The following is a 17,135-nucleotide window of genomic DNA, read 5'->3' on the forward strand; positions in this document are numbered from 1 at the left end:
TCTGTGTTAGGATTCAAATATTGTCTAATGAAAATTATAATCACTCAGTACCAGAACTTTTAAACAATTTATTTTCTTTATTTTATTTAATTTTTTTTTTTTTTTTTTTTGGTAATACAAAATCAAAATAAAATATTAATTCTTATATTACTAACAATTGGCGCCAGATATAGCTCCTCTCAATTGAGCAGTAAATAACAAAGGTGCTTCACCAGTTTTTGGATTCTTATTTTTAACAACATGCATTGTTGTTATAATTGGTCCACAAGTAACAGCTCCCTTTTTTGCTTCGTACGAGTTTATCATAGGATATTTAATTACATTCTTACCCTAAAAAGAAACATTTTTTTTTCTTATTTTTATTGACATTTTATAAAAGAAAAATCACTGAGATATATAGAATTTTTGTTTGTTTATCTTACCTTCTTTACTGGGCATCGATTAGTACCTCTGAATTTTCTTAGAAAAAAATATTTAACTGTATCCTGAAAAGATCCTGTCTCATAGTTTGCACACAAATCACTGACTTCAACTACTTCCAGAACTGACGTATCTTCATAAATATGTGAGAGGTAAACCTATTAAAAAATTAGTTTGACATAATTATTCCAACTAATTTAGAAAAAAATGTTCATTTGTCAGACTATTCACTATTTTTTTTAGTGAATTATTACTATTTTCTTTATAGTAGCTATAATTTTCGTTATTAAAATTTAAGTTAAAAATAACTCTAAACTAGTAAAAAATGTTTACAAATTATATTTCTAACTAATAATAACTATTAATTAAGACTAATAATTTTTAACTAAAGTTTATGTAACAAATGACTAAAAATTCTTACTATTGTAAATTAGAAGCTTAGTTTTCCCTCAATAATAATAATAAATAATAATAATATTTCTAATTTTTTGACACTAGTTGTTATTATTTTTTGTACTAAAATTTAAGTGAAAAAAAAATATTATTATTGTAAATTAGTTTTGCCTAATTTTTACTAATTACCAATAATATTACTATTACTATGTGGTTTAATTTTCACTAATTTAGATTTGGACATTTTATTTATATTAATTAAATTCATTTCTATATTTACTAAACTAGTAATTTATCAAAAAACATTTATTTTGTATAATTATTTAAAGAAATTTAAAAAAGAACTTTTTATAATTATTATATTGACATACTAATTTATCCACTTATTGTAATAGTGAATATTTTTATTTAATAAATTAAACATATTTTTGTCTCTTACTTACTGTCAACGGATTTTTACTGCCGAACTCTTCATTCCACTCAATTTCCTGTTGGCCTTGCTTATTTTTTGTTATCTTTACACCTTCGGCAAATTTGCCTTGAATTATATTTCCTGATGTAAAAGTTACCTTTCGTTCTTCAGCCTAAAAAAAATTTTTTTTATTTTGAATTAAAAAATTTTTAACCAGAAAATTAGGAATACATCAATAATGTTAATAATAGTAAATTAACAGAATTATTAAAAAAAAAAAAAAACATTAATAGTACACTAAGAAAAAAGATATATTTTTTGTCAAAGTCTAGTAGACTTTTTAATTGCTTCAAATAAATTTTATTTCGTTTGAATAAAATTTTATTTTGTTCCAAATAAAAGTTTTATTTATTTCGAATATATGTTTATTAACAAATAATTAATCTAGTTGGCTTTGAGACAAATATTCTTTTTTTTAGCGCAAAAAAAAAAATTATATTTGATTTAAATACAATTTTTCTCTCTGGGTGTAAAAATATAATAACTAATAATAATTAATAATATAAGAATAATTATATTATTAAAAAATATAAAATAATAATATATTATTTTAATATTATTGAATTTATCACTTGGAGAAATTATATTTAATTTAAAATTAAAAAAAAAAAAAAAAATTTTATTTATATTTAATTATATTGATTGACTTGGAGGATTGATAACTTCTTATATATATTAATAATATATTATTATAATAAATTCTTTGTTCACAAATTTTTAGCATTATAGTTGCGAAATTATTTTTAAATTGATTTTTGGTTCACAAATTTTTAGCATTGGTTGTGAAATTTTTTTTTAAAATTAATTTTTGGTTCAGAAATTTTTAACAATGGTTTGCGAAATTTTTTTTAAATTAAAAATTAAAGAAAGTTAACTTACATTTGAAACTGCAATAAATACAAAAAGAAGGGAAATTACGCGCAGCATTGTTTTAATACTTTGAAGTTTAGTTTCAAATTTTTGAAGCAGAAATATTTAAGAATTGACTACACGCTTTTATATGCAGCATTTCTAATTATACCACTAAAGTCAATAGATAAGAAAATAAACTTTGTATCTTTATTATTTAAACATTTAAATGTTATATTTTTCCTTAAAACTAATAATTTAACTACTTCTATTTAGTCACGCTGTTCAATTCTTCTATGTGTAATAGATATAAATTTATCATATAGTAGTTTTCGTTTTTTATAACAATTTAGATATCCCTGGTGAACGTAAGGCAAATATTAATTAGGACAAATAAAAATTTGAATAAATAATTACTGCGGGATCCATAAAATATTATTACGTAGAACTAAACTTTAAATGTTCTAGCAGATAAGAATATTTCCTCGCATTATGAACGTTTATGTATAATTATTTAATTATAAATTTGAAAATATGAAAAACTAATTGAACCTGAAATTAATAAAAACAGGTTTATTGGACATTTAATTATTTACTGAATAAAAAATTTGCTTGATTAATTTAATGAACTGAACTAAAATGATATTTTTTATTTTTTATTATATAATAAAATAGAAAAATAAATAATTTATTATTATTGATTTATTTTATATTATTTTAGTATTAGTTTACTTGATTAATTTTTAGTGAAGTGAGGTAAAACGGTATTTTTTACACATCAAGAGGGGTTGTTCTTTTTTTTCTCCTTTTTCTCGATGGATTAGATGGATGAAATTAACCGTTGAACCTGACAAGGAAGCCTTATGCTTTCGAGGAATTACAATGTCCATCATGAGTTGTATTAGCGAGGGTTTCGATTACATTGGGAGGATGATGAGCAAGACGAGGTAAACGTTGGCCCATGTCTGGTGCCTATAGATAAGAGCGAAGAGGCAAAGGGTATATATATAATGTTAAAGCCCACGTTCTATAACCATCCCTTTCTATTACTACTACTCTCTTTTGATAAATCGAGATGAATTCCCCTATATATATAAATTCATATCCATTAGTATTCAATTGAGATATTCACCATATAATTTTGCTCTATTAAGATAAATCCTCTCGAGAGGTAAATTTATTTTAAGGAGTGTGTTAAAAATTTAAAATTACTTCATATACCATATACTCTTAAAAATATCAGCAAAAAAAAAGAAGAAGAAAAATACGTGTATGAAAAATTTCTCTCATGTATGAGATAGTTAAAAGTTTTCTCCTTTTTCATACCTAATGCAGACATTTTATGTTTATTATTTTTTTTTCACCAGTTCTACATTTCCCAAATGTACGTTTTCTTTTTCTCATTTTTTTTCCTCCTTTGCACTTAGTCCGTACACTCTAAATTTATACACAGCTTGCTCATTTTTATCACGACAATTTTTATTCTCATTATATATTTTTTTTTAACTATAATTAAATATTTTATTATTTATATTTTTATTTATTTTTATTTATTTTTATTTATTTTTATTATAATTAATAATTTTATTAGATTATTTCCTTATATTTTTTCTAGAACAAGACATATCCCGAGTGGAAATTCAACTTGGCTTCCGAAGTTTGAAAAATGAAGAAATAAAATAATTTAGTTAATTCAATTATTATTTAAATAATATGCTGGACGTAAAAAGAGACAAAAAAAAATTATTTTTACCCCTACTTGGGAAAAATTGGGGTCAACTAAATTTATCTCCAACTAGGATTCACCAAAGTATTTCCAAACTAAAATTTAATTGTGTTTTCTGTTATAAAACAATAATAAAGGAAAAAATAATAAAATACGATTTTTTCTTTTTAAATCAACAATCGTTTGTTATTTTTTCGTCAGAGGAGCGTCTGTAGATAATTATTTTATTTAAACAAGAAATTTTAGTAATTTTCATATTTATATTGATATAGCAATGTAATACAATTTCAATGAAGATTTCTAATTATCATATACGTATAAGTCTGCGTAGATTTTATAGTTGGCTTCATAAACTCTAATTGGAGAGAGAGAGAGGAAATAATAATTATTATTATCTATAGAATTAAATACACAATGAAATTTAAATTAACGAGAGAATAATAAATTTTAGTTTTGTTCGTTTCAATGCGTTTGTTTAATATTTCAACTTTTATTTTAATATAAAAGAGTTAAAGGTGAATGTTCCAATTAGTAGATGCGATGAGAGAAAATTTAATTATAATTAGTAATAAAATTTCATAAATTCCTCATTTATTATTAAAATTTATTTTTTTGTTCTTTTAGTTCAGAAATAATTAGTTTATAAATTTGTTTATAAATTTCTAAATGTACAATCATAATTAAAAGTACAATTTATATTTAAATTACAAATAAAACTTTAAGTTATACAAATTAAATTAAAAATTTTTTTAAATCCATATTAATAATCCTTGTATTCCGGTGTAATATGTTAGTAGTTTGAAGTTATTTGTTAATTGCTTTTTTGTTTCCTAACTTTTTTAAAAAAAATTTTTCTTTTTAAATACCTATTTTGAATTCTAAATTCTAAATTTTATTAAAATTTAAAAAAATCCTAATTAAATTCTTTTGAGAAATTTCTTTGAACTTTCTTAAAATAATGAAGTTTCTTTAATAATTTTAATTGCAAACTTTAAAAGCATAATTGAATTTTATGAAGATGAATTTTATTAAAATTGTAATTGAAAATAATTGAATTCCTGAGAAGAATTTCATTATTTATAAAAATAATTTAATTGTTCCGCGAAGAATTTATTAAAATTTTAATTTTTTTAAATTTTTCACTTAAAAATTTCAATTATCTTAATAAATAATAAAATTCCTCTCCTCAATAATTCAATTATTTTCATAAATTTTAATATAATTCTTGGCCAAATTTAAATTATTTCCAAAAATTGTTCGGAATTCAATGATTTTCAATATTTACTATTTTAATCAAATTTTCCAAAAGAATTCAATTATTTAACAAAAATTTTGATAAAATTCTACGCAAACATTTAATTTTTTAACAAATTATAAAAATTTTACAGGAATTTAATTATTTACAAATTTTTTTTATAAATAGCACTGAAGAGGACACCAACGTTTTGTGTCGAAACGTATGATTTGTTATTGAAAAAATAAATCTGATTTTTGATCCAGTATAATCCTGTTATTTCTTCAATAATTGAAGTCTTGCAATGAATTTTTATTACATTTTTTTTTTTTGAGTAATTAAAATCCTGTGAATATTATTATTATTTATGAAAATAATTAAATTTTTTAAACGAATTTTATTACAAGTTCTTTTAAATAATTGAAATCCAGTGAAGAATTTTATTATTTATGAAAATAATTGTAATCTTGCAACGAATTTTATTACATTTTTTTTTTTAATAATTGAATTCTTTTGAGAAATTTTATAAAAATAGTAGATTTTAAAAATATTTGAATTTTAGCGAAGAATTTCATTATTTGTGAAATGTAATTTTTGAATTATTGATTCTTGTAAAAAATGTTTGAAAATAATTACATTTTTCGTGGAATTCATTTAAAATGAATTCATTTATTTATTAAAAATAATTGAAATTCTAGGAGAAATTTTGTTAAAAATAATTGAATTTTTCCAAAGAATATATATATGTTAATTATTTATATAAAAATAATTGAATTCTTGCGAAGAATTATATTCAAATTTCTAAAAATAAATATAAACAATAATAATTAATTTTTTAGGCTTTATAAGTAAATTTTTTAAAGTTTGATTATGAAATTATTTAAAAAATTTATATTTGGAAATAAAAAATTTTGTAATTTGCATAAAAATAATAAATAGAATATTTTTTTGTTTTTTTGTAGATTCTTGAGAAGGCGTAGAAATTTATTTAAAATTTCAACTAGTTTCGAACTATATATAGTTCCTCATCGGGATATCATTTTCTAGTTAATTACTATAAAACACTTTAACATTGGTTAAAAATTGAGAATTGGAATAACCGTCTTAACTGATAATTTTTTAGTGTTTTATAATAATAAATGATTTAAATATTAAACATTTTTTTTTTTGTACTTTACTGATCTTTCTTGTCATATTTTAGTTTTTGTCATATTACTTATAAAAAATTAGATTGATTTTTTTATACTTTAGAAAAAAATGTGATTAAAAAGTAAACAATGAAGATCTAAGAGTCACGTACTGTTGTTTGTAAAGTAAAGTTGTTTGTTTCTTATCACACAAAAAACCTGGACTCATTTTTGTTGCAACTCAAAATAAGCCCATATGTTAAACGCCATATAACGTGGCGCCACCTACGAGGTTCATTTTTGTTGCTACGCTACTCAATTTGAACCTAGGTTTTTTCAGTGATAAGTTAGAAGATATGACATGATCAACAACTTTGAATAATTAACGTTATATCATGAGAGTTATCTTGGACTGAAACGTTTGATATTCGAATTTGTTAATCTAATAAAGAAATGATATGCTACTGCTAATGAAGTATACAGCATGTTTCGTGGAACAGGGTTGAAGGGTTTCTCAAGTTCAATGGAGGATTGTGTCGCGAGAGAAACTCTAACGACGATGTTGGCTATATGGCTAGGTAGGAAAATAGAGAACTCGTGAGATGGGTTGGGTTTGAGAAAAAGGAGGTGGAGTAGACACAGTCTCCTGGGAAATCATCGTTCTCCTCACTCTCTCTCTCTCTCTCTCTCTCTCTCTCTCTCTCTCTCTCTCTCTCTTTCTCTCAGTCCAACTCCTTGCTTTATCCACGACGACGCTTTCAGTAATGTCATATGGCGTCTCCTTCTCCTTCTTGTTCTCTTTCTGTCTCTCGAAAACCGTAAACTTTGTGACAACGATGTCCAGACTAACGAGATACGGGAACCGTGTAAGACGATATTATGGGTGACGAGGCAGAGCTTGTATTCCACTCCCAAAGGAAAACTGATCGGCTTCCATTTCTTATAATGATCCAATCTTCCTCCGATTGCACTGATAATCGAGCCCGTAAACAACACTCTTCTTACACACGTAAGAAAGAAACTTACAACTTTTACTTTATTTCGGATTTTTCAATCTTTTTAAATTCAATAACTTTTAAGAATATTATTAATTTTATTATATAAAACATGAAGATAGCGAGCACTCCGAGTCGAAGACTCGGATTGATCGCTATCTTCATGTTTTATATAATAATTTAAACTTCCATAAAATTTTTCAAAAAAAAAAAAAAATTAAATTATTAACAAAAATTTTAATAAAATCAAAATCCTTCGCAAGAATTCAATTATTTTTATAAGTAATACAATTTTGCACATTAATTCAATTATTTAAAAACAACTGTAATAAAAATTCGTTTCAAGACTTTAATTATTTTCCTAAATAATAAAATATCACAAGTTTAGTTTAAAAAATTTATTTAGGATTAAAATTTATTAGGAACCATTTCCAAAAGTAATAAAACCAAGTTTTGATCAGAAAAATTAAAAATTTGTCAATTTAAGTAGTAAAGATGATTTTTAGTCTGTCAGGACTTTTACAAAGGTGTGATTGCAAGGAGAATTGTTAAAAATATCGTTTTATTAGTCAAATGAGTAGTATAGACAAATTTTAGTCAGACGAACGTTGGAGACTATATTGATTTGAGTAGTAAAAGACAGATTTAGTCAGACGCGAATATTAAAAATTTGATTACTTATTACGAAATTTAAACACTTGCTTAAGTAAATTAAGATGTAAGAAATTATCAATCGTAAGTAGTAGAAACAGATTTTAGTCAGCCAAAGTCAAATTTATCAGATTATGTATTAAAAAGTAGTTTTAATGAGGTACTGTTGTATGAATTGTCATTGCTTTGAAAAAAGGTTAAAAACACGTTTTTGACGGTTAACATTAGTACTTAGGACAAATTTTATTAAGAAAAAATTTAAAAGCTTTGATTTATTTTGTATCGAATAATGACTTATGCAAAACAGTCTAAAGTTGACAAAAAAAAACAAAAATATGAAAAACCATATTAAATATTCAAAACATCAGTTAAATAATTTTTGGTCAAAGTTATAATTTGTCGAACTCAGTAGTAAAGACTAGTTTTAGTCAGACAGAACAGTTTAAAGTTCTCATAAAAAAAATCGTTAGTATAAAAAACCAGAATACGTATTCAAAACATCAGTAGAATTATATTTCAGTCAGACAAATTTCAAATTAGTAAAAGTAAGTAGTAAAGACTAGGTTTAGTCAGACAGGTCTGTTACTAAGGTATAATTGCAAGTAGAAATGTTAGAAATATATTTTTTCCGAACATATCAGTAGTAAAAATATAAAATTTTAGTCATGCAAAAATTGTAAACCGTTTAGTTGCTTAGCAATAGGTGCTAATAGACATAAAGAAATGTTTAAATTTTTAAAACAAAAAATCAAAAGGAATCAGTAGTAGAGGCAAATTTTAGTCAGACGGAAATTTAAAGAACAGTTTAAGTCCATTAATTAAAGTTTCAAAAGTTTGTCAGTATTTAAACATTTACATAAGTAGTAAAACCAAATTTCAATCAGACAAATCGAAAACTTGTAAAATTTAGTGGTTAGAATTATCTAATTATTTAATTATTTAATTATTTAATCAGTTGTAAAAGTAGTTTTTAGTGAGTCAAGCATTAAAAATCGTTAGTTTGAGTAAAAAAAAAAAATCAGTAGGTAATAAGTGAAGAAATTTAAAATTTGTCAAAGTAAGTATTTAAAGGCTAGCTTTAATCAGGCAGGAATTTTATAAAATTATTTTTGAAGTAGAACCACTTAAAATACGATTATTTTAAATTTAAATAATCAGATAGTACAGTTTAAGATTTGTCAATTCAAATTTAAAAACTTTATTAACATTTTACACATTTACAGAAGTAGTAAAACTGTTCAGTTAAATGATTTTTTCAGTTAAATGATAAATTTGTTTAAATTAAGTAGTGTAAACTAGTTTTAGTCATCAGACATAACTATTATCAAGATGACATTTTAAGTGAAAGTGTTAAAATACATTTTTCTAGTCAAATCAGTAGTAAATATCAAGTTTAGTCAGACAAATTTTGAAAACCACTGATTTACGTAGTAACGGACAGTTTTAAACAGACATGACGTTTAAAATAGTGTCATTTTTAATAAAAGTGTTTAAAGTACATTTTTGTCAGACAAACGAGTAGTAAAGGCAAATTTTACCGAGTGAAACTTTAAAAACGATTGATTTAAGTTGTAACGGACAGTTTAAATCAGTTTAAGTCTTATGTGAAGAATCATCAGTATAAAAAACCAGAATTATTATTCATATTATCAGTAGAATTTAATTTCAGTCAGACAAATTTAAAATTAGTCAAAGTAAGTAGTAAAGCCTTAGTTTAGTCAGACAGGACGTTTATGAAGTTGTCATTTTAAATAGAACTGTTAAAATATGTTTATACTACTTAAATCAGTAGTAAAGGTTAACTTTAGTCAGACATGGATTAAAAACTTGCTTAAAGTAGTAACGGGCAGTGTCAGTCAGTCAGACAAGACAACAATAAAGTTAGAAAATAAAGCTCACATCCCTAATTTTAAATACGAGTGGTAAAAATACGTATTTAGAGGTCAAATCAGTATATAGTGAAGGCATTAAATGTTAGACAGACAGAAATTGAAAACGACTGATTTAAGTAAAAAAAGATAGTTCAAATCAGACAGGACGTGGTTGCAAACGACCATTATTGTGAGAAATCGTCAGATTGGACCTCCCGTGGGGTCTATAGGATTTACGTTTTATGGCAATAGATTGGGGATAAGTTAAGGTTTAACAGACTGAGAGCCAACATCCCAAATGCACCACTGGTCAAATTTCCAATTTCTTGGCAACTGCCCAACCTTGTTTGGTGAAATTTCCGTAAATTTCGTCTTGCACGGCTGCGGGCAGTTGATAAAGAAATTTTTAAAATTCATAAAATTGGTCAGTTCTTAACAAAAAGTGTCTAATGGACTATACACCAATTTCTCTAAGGTTATCAAATTGAGACAAAAAAACGAATAAAAAATGTTGCTTCACAACACTTTTGATTCTTTTTTTCTCTCAATTTGATATCCTTAAAAAAAAACTGTGATAACAATGCAATTGGTTTGGACAGTGATCGACTAAGATGACCCAGTTTCCAAATGAGAGAGACATAATGAAACAGCTAAAAAAAAAGGGAAGCACGCTTCATTAATAAGCTCGTTATTCGAAATATAGGTATGTATGGAATGAAAGGGATGACTGGTTGATATAGACCAGGTGGATGTACCTATCTGCGTTCGAGAACAATGAACGCAATCAATGTGGCGCGCCACCCTTCGACGTCAATCAAACGGGCAGTGTACGCGCTACTAGCCCATTGGCGTCGATTGCCTTTTGTCGCCCTTTGCCCGCTTTGTCGATAGGTATAAAACGGGGGGGGCGGCGGTGAGAGGGGCACTGATATAGAGTGAGATTTGTATATATGGATATAGTCTAGCTCATGTCATACATACATACAGATAGAGAATATTGCTACGTGTTTCGAGAACAGGGTAGATCGTCCGACCAAAATGCAATGAGACAAATTCTCCCCCCCCCCTCCCCACCCTACGAGAAGTGAACAATCTAATTTCGCAAGGGTTACACAATATATCAAATTCTCTCTCTCTCTCTATTTCTCCCTCTCTTATTTGATATCTCAAACTTTATTTAAACGTAGGTACGTTATCTATATCTTGGAACTATTTCGTGACAATTGGTATTATTGAGTCAAATTCAATCGATTCTGACACGTGTATTGAAAATTTAATGCTTCGAGTTTGACTTTTTCGGCGATACTAGCGCTTTAAAAGAGAAAAAATGTTGCAACTCAGGTGAAGAAGTATGATTTTTTAAAAATGTCGAAATAAAATTTTCGTTTCTATATATTTAATTTTTTTTCTCATACCATTATAGTGTTAATTTTTGAAGAAAAGAAAAGTGGAAGTAATATTTGAAACATGTGTGATTAAAAGCTACGTGAATTAATTAACATAAAAAAAAAAATTATTGAAATAATTGACGTCATCAATTGAAATATTATAGAGTTTGAGATCGATAAGCGCAGGAGGCAGAAGTTGAACAAGAATGAATATATATAATACGTTGTATTTCCTATAGCCTCGGGTAACTCGTTAGCGTTACGTATACTATTTCGTAACAGTAATCCAAGATACTTGGCTTGTTAACGAAATTAATCTTTAATCAAATTATTCGATTTCAGAATAGGACTCTGTTGAGGAAAATGCAAACAAAAAAAAGGCAAATAAAAAGTCAAACAGAGATTAAAAGGCAAAATAGTAGACAAAAAAAAGGAAAGTAAACAAAAGGACAAAAAAAAGAAAAATAAAAAAAAGACAAAATTAAAAAAAGAAATCAAAAGCTAAAATAAATAAACGAACAAAAAATACATATAATAAAAAAAAAGGTAATCAAACGGTGAAAAAACTAAATAAACACAGCAAACACAAAGCGTAAATCAAAGAAAGTCAACAAAAGCCAAAAGCAGTATTGGATTTTGGGGAAGTTACAAATGATTGCAGAAATTCAATTATTTTCAAAAGTAATAAGTCTTCTCAAAAATTCAATTATGTTCAACATTTTTTTAAAAATTCTCTTAAAAATTTCAATTATCTTAATAAATAATAAAAATTTCACTCCTCAATAATTCAATTATTTTCATAAATTTAAATAATTTTAATATAATTCTTGGCAAAATTTCAATTATATCCAAAAATTGTCTTCAATTCAATGATTTTCAATATCTACTATTTTAATAAAATTTAAATTTAATTATTTTAATTATTTAATTTAAATTATTTAACAAAAATGTTGATAAAATTCTACGCAAACATTTAATTTTTTCATAAATAATAAACATTTTACAGGAGTTCAATTATTTACAAATTTTTAGAGGTGTGCAAAAAGCTCGAATAGCCGAGCCGAGCCGGGCCGCAATTTTTTCGAGTCGAGCCGAGCCGAGCCCGAGCCCGAGCCGGGCTCGATGTATCGGGTACCCGAAATTTTCGAGTACCCGAAACATTCGGGTACCCGAATTCACTCGAGTACTCGAATATTTCGGGTACTCGAATGAATTCGGGTACCCGAAATTTTTGAGTACTCGATTTAATTCGAGCTTTTAAATTAAAAAAATTTTTTTTTTTTACAAAAAAAAATTTAATTAAAAATTAATGTAGAAAATTTTGGATTTTCTCAAGGGCTCGAATCAAATCGAGTACTCGAAAATTTCGAGTACCCGAAAGTTTCGGGTACCCGAAAAATTCGAGTACCCGAAATTATTCGAGCTTTTTATAAAGCTCGGCTCGAGCTCGAACTGAATAGGCTCGGCTCGGCTCGGCTCGAAAAATGAAAAGCTCGAAAATACCCGCTCGAGCTTCGGGTTTCGAGCTTTTTGCACACCTCTACAAATTTTTTATAAATTTCTTCACAATAATTCAATTATTTTCATATAAATAACAAAAATTTTTAAAGAGATTCAATTATTTTCATTGAAAATAAAATTCTTTTTAGGAATTCAATTACTTTTATAAATAATAAAACTAATTGCAAAATTTCAATTACTTTTAATACAATTTTAATCGTTTTCTCGAAGAAAGTATAATTATTCCTAAAAAATGTAATAAAATTTATCAAAAGAATCCAATTATTTCAAAATTCGTTGCTAAAATTCTTTATAAAAATTCAATTTTGAGAAACATTCATTTATTCAATAATTTTTTAATTTTTGTATTTAAATAATTGAATTCTCAAAGAATTGTCTAATGGAAATTGTTTTAAAACTGAATTTTAGTTAAAATTTTAGATAATAATTGAATATTAAAAGCATTATAGTTAATATAGTATGAATTTTTAGAAATAATTGTATTTTAAAATAGTTTAATTGAATTTTTCAAAAAAATTAATTCAAGTTTTTATTTTGTAATATTTAATTGAAGAATTTTCGAATAATCAAAATTATAAAATTGAATTGTAAACAAGGAATTGAAAATTCTCTAGGAACTTTGACAAAAATTATTAAAAGTAATTGATAATTGTTCATTTATTTCTTTCAAAGAATTTTAATAAAATGTTTGAAATTAATTATGTTTTTTGAAAAATTTACTTTAAATTGTATTAAAAATGTATGATTATTAAAATTTAATAATTCTTATATTTACTTTGTAAACTTTTCTTACTTGAATTGATAAGGTTAAACTGTTCTGTCAGATTGTTTCTTAATAAATCATAATTAATTTGTAAACTTAATCTGATTTAAACTGTCCGTTACAACTTAAATTAATCGTTATTAAAGTTTGTCTGTCTAAAATTTACGTTTACTACTGGTTTGTCTGTAAAAATGTATTTTATAAACTTTTTTTTTTAAATGACACTATTTTAAACGTCCTGTCTGACTAAAACTGTCCGTTACTACGTAAATAAGTGGTTTTTAAATTTTGTCTGACTAAAGTTGATATTTACTACTAATTTGACTATAAAAATATATTTTAACACTTTACTGTTGATATCCGTTTGATTAATTATTATTAATTATCAAATTTTTAATACTCGTCTGACTAAAAATAGTCTTTACCACTAAAACCAATAGTTCTCAATGTTCGTCTGACTAAAATTTGCCTATACTACTGATTTCACTGATGAAATCGTATTTTTAACACTTCTATTTAAAATGACATCTTTATAACAATGCGGTCTGACTGAAACTGGTAATTACTACTTAATTTAACAAACTTTACATTTGGCTGACCAAAAATTATTAATTAATATTTATCTAACTAAAATGTGTCTTTACTACTGATTTATCTGGAAAAAATATATTTATAACACTTCTATTTGCAATGAAATTTTTTCAAAAACATTATGTCTGACTAAAACTTGTCTTTACTACTTACTTTAACAAATTAAAAAAATTGTTATGATACTAATAAATTTTTCAAATCTGATTTGAGTAACTAAAATTTGATTTTATTATTTATTTTACTGACTGAAAGTACCTGTACTATTTAAATCAACAACTTGTAATTTTTGTCTGACTAAAATTCTATTTTTACTACTGATTTGACTGGCAAAAACATATTTTTAACACTTGTACTTGCAACCATATTTTTAAAACAGTCCTGAGAGACTTAAACAAGTCTATTTTACTTAATTTGAACATATTTTTTAATTTGTCTGACCAAAACTTAGCTTTACTACTCACTGAAAAATTTAATATTTTTTTTATATTTCTGAGATTCTTCTTTGACAATTTGAAACAGTTTTGTATGACTCCCACACTCCATTACTATTCGCAAATAAATAAATTTTAAATTTCGTCTGACAAAAATTTGCCTTTACTACTGATTTGATTTTTATAATAATATTTTATTATAATATTATCATAATATTTTTAACATTTCTGACAGAACGTTTTCTGTCAGATTGTTTGTATTAAATTTAATAATCCATAATTAATTTGTCAATATAATCTGATTTAAAGTGTCCGTTACAACTTAAATTGGTCATTTTTAAAGTTTGTCTGACTAAAAATTGCCTTTACTACTGCATTGTCTGATAAAAATATATTTTAAACACTTTTATTAAAAATGAAACTATTTTAAACGTCCTGTCTGACTAAAACTGTCCGTTACTACGTAAATCAGTGGTTTTTAAATTTTGTCTGACTAAAGTTGATCTTTACTACTGAATTGACTAAAAAATGTATTTTAACCCTTTCACTTAAAATGTCATTTTTATAATAGTTCTTTCTGACTGAAAATATTTTATACTACTTAATTTAAAAAAATTTAGAATTTGTCTGATTAAATTTTAGTTTTACTACTTTCGAAATTTGAAAAATATTAATAAACTTCTGAAATTTGAATTGACAAACCTTAAACTGTTCTGTCTGATTATTTAAATTCAATAATTAATAATTAATTTGTTGATATCCGTCTGATTAAAATTTTGCCTGAATATTGATTTGACTGACTAAATCTGGTATCTACTACTTAAAATTACAAAGATTTAATACGTCTAAGCTAAATTACTCTTTACTACTTAAATAAGTAAATTTTATAAATATTCTCTACCACTTCAATTAAAGGATTTTAAAATTTTCGTCTTATTAAAACTTGCTTTTGCTACTGATTTCATTGTTAAAAGCTTAAATTGAACATTATTTTGAATTAACAAGTTTTTAAAAATTCCTTTTGACTGAAAGTAGTTTTTACTACTTGAATCGACAAATTTTCAATTTGTCTGACTAAAGCTGAGTCTTACTACTGATTTTAATGACTTTTATGATTTTCTATACTTCTATTCTTGTAATAAACAAATTTATATTTTGTGAGTAAAACAAGTCTTTACTACGTAAATGAATCGTTTTCATTTTTTTGTCTGACTAAAATTTGCCTTTACTACTGATTTAAACGGAAAAGGAAGTTTAATATTTTTGTCTTATAATTGATAAAATTCTTTTTGTTAAATACTTTACTCCTTTTTTCACTATTATATTTGATTTTGAATTTAAAATTATCGCTTACCTACTTCCCAACTTGATAAGTATCTTTTTTCTAAAATCTTTCAAACTCTTATTTATTATATTATTCGATTAACATTAATTAATTAAGGTAGGTATGTATGAGTATTGAGAAGCGTATTGGAATTGCTGACTGCGTTAAACCCTTAGAAAGTCAATGAATCGTATAAACTTGATTATAACACGCAGGTATCTTGAGACGCCTGTAGGAACACGTATGCGACTCAATATTTACCAATATGCTTAGTATTATATCTAAGATCGATGCAAATTTACCAAGGAATGCTCAGTGAAGCATTTTAGATGGTATTCGAGCTTGAAATATTCACCCCGTCAAAAGAAGTGTGTGTGTGTGTCTCGAGCAGCACTATCTTGAGAGTACAAGTTGAAAATTTCAGAAAAGCAGCTCGTGTCTTAGTCCCAGGTGGTGGTAGGCGGACGTAAGAAGAGTCAAGTCCCTTTGGTCGATACCCCACTTCTTCCTCTCTACTCTTATTCCACGCTCCAACTACTTCCATTTTCCATGTCACTTAAGACCCCATAGCGGCCATACAAGCCAAGGGAACTCGTTACTCAGTTACGATTATGTTCCCTATATTCGCAGAACATCTTCTCTCTCTAGTAGACGAAAACTAAATACTGCATGTAGTTCGTTAGTCGCAATTTCAACTTGTAAGAAACTTTCTTATTTTCTTTCTTGTCATTTTTTTATTTTTTTCCCTCGTATAACGAGACTTTTCTTCTTACGTATCGTTTTATCAAGAGAAATTCTTACATTTTTTTTTCTACTTGGGAAAATATACCTTATAGCGTGTGCTCGGTTTTGTAAAACTCTAAAGGTAAAAAATTTATGACAAGAGAGAATTTTTTTAATCTCACTCACGTCTTTCGACAAGCAAAAAATTAAACTAAGCAAAAAGAAAAGGAAAAATTGTGCAAATTGCATTTAAAGTTACGAGCATGAAAATTGCGAGTATGCACAACAGGGAACTAACGAAGTTTGAAGTTTCTATTTAGAAACAGTCGGGACCACTTATGTTTTCAAATACAACTAATAGAACATCGTTAAATCCTGCGTTGCATTCATGTGAACTAGAAGCATTATTCTCTCTGCAAAATTGACTCGAGTTGCTCTCATTCAAACTTAGATCATCGAATTTTCAAGTGTATTCAATATATTCTCTCGTCGAGTGAAATTTACTTAATCCGCTTTAAACTAAAACTTCAATTATAGTCTAATTCATTTTCAAATTCTTCAAATTAGCTATCGCTTAAACGATATTCTCATTTTATTTATAGTTAGAAAGTAAGAAATTACTTCTCGTATGCCTATTTTTTATTTACTGCATTTTT

The 17,135-nt window shown here is 25.6% G+C and overlaps 2 protein-coding genes across 12 annotated transcripts in view; one reads left to right on the forward strand and one right to left on the reverse strand.

Moving 5' to 3' along the window:
- LOC122505580 (Down syndrome cell adhesion molecule-like protein Dscam2) overlaps window positions 1-17,135 on the forward strand; it is a 359,000-nt gene that overhangs the window by 244,772 nt on the left and 97,093 nt on the right. The window lies entirely within an intron of this gene.
- LOC122505589 lies at window positions 113-2,272 on the reverse strand. The gene is made up of 4 exons (XM_043617318.1): window positions 2,165-2,272; window positions 1,257-1,397; window positions 423-578; window positions 113-330 (listed from the first exon to the last, which is right to left on the reverse strand). Exons 1-4 carry the CDS (start codon window positions 2,210-2,212, stop codon window positions 151-153), a joined length of 525 nt encoding a protein of 174 aa, XP_043473253.1. The 5' UTR covers window positions 2,213-2,272; the 3' UTR covers window positions 113-150.

Source organism: Leptopilina heterotoma, unplaced genomic scaffold (genome assembly GCF_015476425.1).
Source record: "Leptopilina heterotoma isolate Lh14 unplaced genomic scaffold, ASM1547642v1 Lhet_36, whole genome shotgun sequence".
NCBI lineage: Eukaryota > Metazoa > Arthropoda > Insecta > Hymenoptera > Figitidae > Leptopilina > Leptopilina heterotoma.

What these genes read in the sequence shown, in the direction of transcription:
- LOC122505589 (XM_043617318.1), bottom strand. Translation starts at nt 2,212, where the DNA reads ATGCTGCGCGTAATTTCCCTTCTTTTTGTATTTATTGCAGTTTCAAAT. An exon ending in TATTTATTGCAGTTTCAAAT is followed by an intron (nt 1,398 to 2,164) that starts GTAAGTTAACTT and finishes AATTTTTTTTAG; the next exon opens with GCTGAAGAACGAAAGGTAAC. An exon ending in GCAGTAAAAATCCGTTGACA is followed by an intron (nt 579 to 1,256) that starts GTAAGTAAGAGA and finishes ATTTTTTAATAG; the next exon opens with GTTTACCTCTCACATATTTA.